Source organism: Oryctolagus cuniculus, chromosome 8, assembly GCF_051225735.1.
Source record: "Oryctolagus cuniculus isolate XC-2025 breed Fujian yellow rabbit chromosome 8, ASM5122573v1, whole genome shotgun sequence".
Lineage (NCBI taxonomy): Eukaryota > Metazoa > Chordata > Mammalia > Lagomorpha > Leporidae > Oryctolagus > Oryctolagus cuniculus.
In genome coordinates this window covers 28,011,277-28,017,013 of record NC_142874.1, presented here as the reverse complement: position 1 = coordinate 28,017,013, position 5,737 = coordinate 28,011,277, and the positions used below count along the sequence as shown (strand labels likewise).

Sequence of the window (5,737 nt, the reverse complement as noted above, 5' to 3'; positions counted from 1 at the left end):
AAAAAGGAAAAGAAAAAGGTTCTACAAAACAAAAGCCCTCAAAAGAGGACACCTTGCAACTCAGCTAGGGTAAAGGAATCAATTATGTCACTGCAATTAATCACTTCTATTGAATAATATTCTAAAAACATCATACATTTCATTATGGCTGAAAAGTTTTCAGTGGAAAAATTATGATATGAAATCATTTTCAAATGAATATTTAATTCAGTTTCAAGGTTAGAAAATGAAATCAAATGTCAGTTTCTTTATTAATCAAGTACAAATAAAATTTGTTTTTAAGCAGAAGAAACCTAATGTTACTTAGAAATTTAATTTACAAATAACTTGAGTATACATCTGGAATTTTATTACTGAGCATTAACTGAGGGAGAGTATACAAATAGCAAAACTGACATGTAATAAATTTTTATATTTGTAGGTGTTTAAATATTACTTCTAATTTAATTACTTAACCAAAAAAGTTAATATTTTTAATCTTTATACTTATGAACCATAAAGAAAATAATCATGCAATCATTATAAATATAACAAAATGCAATGGAAAAATAAAATCTGATGACAAAATTCAGTGTATAGATAATTCTCTCTCTATATATATATTTTTTTGGACAGGCAGAGTGGACAGTGAGAGAGAGAGACAGAGAGAAAGGTCTTCCTTTGCCGTTGGTTCACCCTCCAATGGCCACTGCAGCTGGCGCGCTGCACTGATCCGATGGCAGGAGCCAGGTGCTTCTCCTGGTCTCCCATGGGGTGCAGGGCCCAAGCACTTGGGCCATCCTCCACTGCACTCCCTGGCCACAGCAGAGAGCTGGCCTGGAAGGGGGGCAACTGGGACAGAATCCGGCGCCCTGACAGGGACTAGAACTCAGTGTGCCGGCGCCGCAAGGCGGAGGATTAGCCTAGTGAGCCGCGGCGCCGGCCTAGATAATTCTATATAATCTTTAATATAATGATATGCAAAAAGGTAAATCAGAAATAATTTAAAATTTTACCAATCATTATCTTTGGATAGTAAAAAACACATAGTTTATTTAATTTTTAGTTTGAATTTTTAAGTGTTCTTAAGTAAAAATACGTGTGTTCACAATAATTGGTCAAACACAAACCCCACAGGTAACAAATGTCTGATCTAGGAGCTGATGTAAATTCTAAAATATATTATCTCAGCCTTTACTGTAACTATTATAAAATTTATTGGATTAAAGAATTTAAAAATAGCAGGGCTGGTATTGTGATGCATCAGATTAAGCCACTGCTTGTGAGGAAGGCATCCAACATTGCAGCACCAGTTACAATCTTAGCTGTTCTGCGTCTGATCCAGCTTCCTGCAGATATGCCTGGGAAGGCAGTGAATGATGATGGCTCAAGTCCCTGAGTCCCTGCAGCTCATGTGGGAGACAAACATGGATTTCAGGCTTTAGCTTTAGCAGCCATCTGGGGAGTGAACCAGCAGATAGAAGACCTCTTTCTCTTTCCCCATCTCTCTTTCTGTATGTGTGTTGTCTGAGAGACTCTTTCAAATAAATATATAAATCTTTAATGTAAAGCAGCAGAGATTAGAGAAAGTACTATCATATCGCAAAACATAATAATATATGCATATTATTCCTGTAGGAGAAATGTAGAAACAGAAAACATGCCAGAAAGAATGTTTGGAAATAAATTATCTTTCAAATAATTGAACAAAGACAAAATCTGTCTAAAAATCAGGAAGTAGATTGGGAAGGATGACACCCATACCTATTACTAGAATTCAGATATTTGGAATGTGTTGCCAAAGGAAGTGATCAGTAGGAGTCATAAGACTATTATAAGGATCACTGTTTCCCAGACATTCTGTTAAGAAGATGGTGTGTGTGTGAGTGTGTGTGTGTGTGTGTGTGTGTGTGTGTGTGTAATGAGGTAGGGAGCTAGGGGTGGTCTGGTGAGGACTGTCTTGGCTTTTATTGAATAAGAGAGCTTTCATAAATAATTAAAATATAGGGAGCTGGCACTTAGCCCAGTGGTTAAGGTGCTTGCATTTCACATCTGAGTGCCTGTGTTCAAGTCCTGGTTCCAGCTCCTGACTCAGCTTCCTGCTAATGCAGACCACGGGAGGGAGGCTGCAGTGAATGCTCAGTTGGATTTCTGTCACCTACATGGGACACATGGACTGCATCTTGTCCTTGTCCGTAGCTTTGATCCCAGCCCTACCCAGGCCATCGCTCTCATTTTGGGGGTGAACCAGTGTATGGACGATCAATTCTCTCTCGCTTGCTCGCTCTTGCTCTTTCTCTCTCCCTCTCTCCTTCTCTGTATCTCTGCCTTTCAAATACATAACTCTTTTTAAAAAGAAAAAGGCGCGGCACTTCTTCCTCCCCTCCCCTCCCTCCCCAGCCTTCCCCTCGAGCAGACGCTTTTTCTTATTTTCCCCCCCTTTCCCCTTCCTTTTTTTTTTTCTCCCTTTTTCTCCCCTTCCCCCCTTTCACCATTTCCCCTCGGAGGCGCTTCCCCCGGGCAGGGGCAGAGCCGGCCTCACCCCCCGCCTCTCCCCGGCCCCCGCCGCCCTATGGCGAGAGGGAGCCCCCTCCTCACCCGGGCACCAGCGGCGGCGGTTGGAGGAGCGGGACCGGCGGCGGCGGCCTCACGTCCAGGGTCACCATGGAACTAACTCGCTGAGCGCCTGGCCGGCCGCAGGCGTGTGTCCCGCCCGAGTGCCTGCGCCCTCCGTGCCCCGCTCCCCCTCTTCTCCCTCCTCATCGGCCGGCTCCGTGTCCCGCGCGCCCCGACGTCGCGCGCTGAGGAGAATGAGGCGGTGACGGGGCCCCCGGATGACCCCGCGTCACCCCTGTGAGGCCTACAGCTCTGCCGGGGTGGAGGAGGAGGAGGAGGAGGAGGAAGAGGAGAAGGTAGCTACATCAAGCTGGGTGGCAGGCAGCTCCAAAGGATATCATGAAGTTTCCAGGACCCTTGGAAAACCAGAGATTGTCTTTCCTATTGGAAAAGGCAATCTCTAGGGAAGCCCAGATGTGGAAGGTGACTGTGCCGAAATTCCCTACAGATCAGAATGTTTCTCCATCCCAGAGAGATGAAGTAATTCAGTGGCTGGCCAAACTCAAGTACCAGTTCGATCTTTACCCAGAAACGTTTGCTCTGGCTAGCAGTCTTTTGGACAGGTTTTTAGCTACTGTAAAGGCCCACCCGAAATATTTGAGTTGTATTGCCATCAGTTGTTTTTTCCTAGCTGCTAAGACTGTTGAGGAAGATGAGAGAATTCCAGTACTGAAGGTATTGGCAAGAGATAGTTTCTGTGGATGTTCCTCATCTGAAATTCTGAGAATGGAGAGAATTATTCTGGATAAGTTGAATTGGGATCTTCACACAGCCACACCATTGGATTTTCTTCACATTTTTCATGCCATGGCAGTGTCAACTAGGCCACAGTTACTGTTCAGTTTGCCCAAATTGAGCCCATCTCAACATCTGGCAGTCCTCACCAAGCAACTGCTTCACTGTATGGCCTGCAGCCACCTTCTGCAGTTCAAAGGATCCATGCTTGCTCTGGCCATAGTTAGTTTGGAAATGGAGAAACTCATTCCTGATTGGCTTCCTCTTACACTTGAACTGCTTCAGAAAGCACAGATGGAGAGCTCCCAGCTGATCCACTGTCGGGAGCTTGTGGCACACCACCTTTCTACTCTGGAGTCTTCCCTGCCTCTAAATTCCGTTTATGTCTACCGTCCCCTCAAGCACACCCTGGTGACCTGTGACAAAGGAGTGTTCAGATTACATCCCTTCTCTGTCCCGGGCCCAGATTCCTCCACGGACAACAGCAAGCCAGAAATGCCAGTCAGAGGTACAGCAGCTTTCTACCATCATTTCCCAGCTGCCCTTGGGTGCAAGCATACCTCTGCTAAACGCAAAGTAGAGGAAATGGAAGTGGATGACTTCTACGATGGAATCAAATGGCTCTATAATGAAGATAATGCTTCAGAAAACGTGGGTTCTGTGTGTGGCACTGATTTATCAAGACAAGAGGGACATGATTCCCCTTGTCCACCTTTGCAGCCTGTTTCTATCATGTAGTTTGAATGGGTATTACCTTCAAGTACAAACTAAGGTAGACCACTCTAGAAATGAGAACACGGAAAAATCAGGAAAGGCTATAGAAAGATATATACCTTATCAGGCTGATCTGAAGTGAGCCAGAAACAAATCCCCCCATTTCGTTATGTGGCTAATTGTAATTCAGTACTTCACATAAAGACAGCTATATTGAGATAGATACATATATCTATCTACTTCAGAAATATCCAAAATTTTTTTAAAAAAGTAAAAAATCCCCTTGTAGTCTGTCAGTTCTGCTCTTCTGTTAAAATGTAGCTTGCCCTGTGTCAAATTTTTTCTTTAAATTTTAGAATTCATAGCTTGCAAATCCTATCCCCAGCATCCAAACCAAATTTTCCTGTTGCTTTTGCCTGCTTCTCCATTGAATAATGAATTTTATGCATGTTGATCTATACCCCAATATCCACCGAAAAGGCCCCCCCCAATTTTTAAAACAATTATTTCAGCTTAATGGCCATGTTTAATCCTGATTCAAATTCTACCTAGTTTGAGAAAGGTACTGTGGAATTGTCCTGTGTGAAGTAAGAAGTGGTAATAGGAAAATTGCTCACAATACCACTTCGCTTATTTCAGTTTCTATTGTTTGAAAGCAAAAATCACTGTCTTTAAGAGATGCTTTTTAAAGTGGCACATATTAGGTCACCCATAGATTTGCTGAAAGCATTTTTGACATTTGCATATAAAAGAATTTGTGATAAAGTTAATATATCAAGGTGTTCACCAAAGAAATATGTAACAACTAAAATTAGGTTTTTGTAACTGATGGGTTTCCACTCATTTATAATCAGTAGGAGAATGTCTAGATGTTGGGCAGCTCTATGATTTGAGTGTTACATGTACTAACTAAATTCAGTACCCTAGTTTTAATTCTGTATTGGGATTTTCTTGATAAAAGTTACTTCCCATCTCCCCAACCTACCTTTGTTCCTCTTAATGACTTCTGGATCCTGAGCTCCCTTTGCAGTCTGAAGGCGGCACTACAGTCAGAACCAGGTCCTGATGTTAAAAGCCTCTGGTAGCAATAAAAGTTGTCAAAAAAAAAAAAAAAGGCAGCATGGATTCTTGATCTTAAACATGCTAGTTAATATTGGCAATGGATTTCTGATATTGGGCTGCATAGTTGGCTCTCTAGTCTTTAAGACGGTCTTGTGAATATGCTTCGAAAACATCTCTGCCAACACAAGGTATCTGAAGTGTTGAGAACTGCAGAATCTCAATCCAGTCATTACTCAGGAAACAGAAAGACTTTGACTTCCAACACCAAGGTTCTCCTAACACCTGGTTTTATTCAAATTCATATCTGTCCTGAGATCACAACTTCTCAGTCCACACTTTCCTGTCTGAAATCTCTTACACCCCTGAGCCTAGGGCAGAAGCTGGCCTAAGCTTGTTCCTCATTCACCAATGTCCTAAGAATATTCAACACTGATGGAAACAATTAAAAAAAGACCACAGGAAAACGGTTATTATTTTAAGCAAGACTAAAATGCATTTTACAACAATAGTTCCAGCTTCTGGCTGTCGTCCACCATCTGGCAATTTTTCTGTGTCTTTCTAGTTCTCCATTTGTTCCTTAAATCTTGCCATAGTTTCTGAATGTTCTGTCTGCGTGATGTGTTTACTCTTA

At 42.5% G+C, this 5,737-nt stretch overlaps 1 protein-coding gene across 1 annotated transcript; it reads left to right on the top strand.

Annotated features, from left to right (window-relative positions):
- The first annotated feature begins 2,414 nt into the window (after positions 1-2,414).
- Positions 2,415-4,317, top strand: LOC100347628 (cyclin-I-like). The gene is made up of 2 exons (XM_089302202.1): positions 2,415-2,891; positions 3,049-4,317. Exons 1-2 carry the CDS (start codon positions 2,814-2,816, stop codon positions 4,066-4,068), a joined length of 1,098 nt encoding a protein of 365 aa, XP_089158328.1. The 5' UTR covers positions 2,415-2,813; the 3' UTR covers positions 4,069-4,317.
- The last annotated feature ends 1,420 nt before the right edge of the window (positions 4,318-5,737 follow it).

What these genes read in the sequence shown, in the direction of transcription:
- LOC100347628 (XM_089302202.1), top strand. Translation starts at nt 2,814, where the DNA reads ATGACCCCGCGTCACCCCTGTGAGGCCTACAGCTCTGCCGGGGTGGAG. An exon ending in AGGAGGAGGAAGAGGAGAAG is followed by an intron (nt 2,892 to 3,048) that starts GTAGCTACATCA and finishes CCTACAGATCAG; the next exon opens with AATGTTTCTCCATCCCAGAG.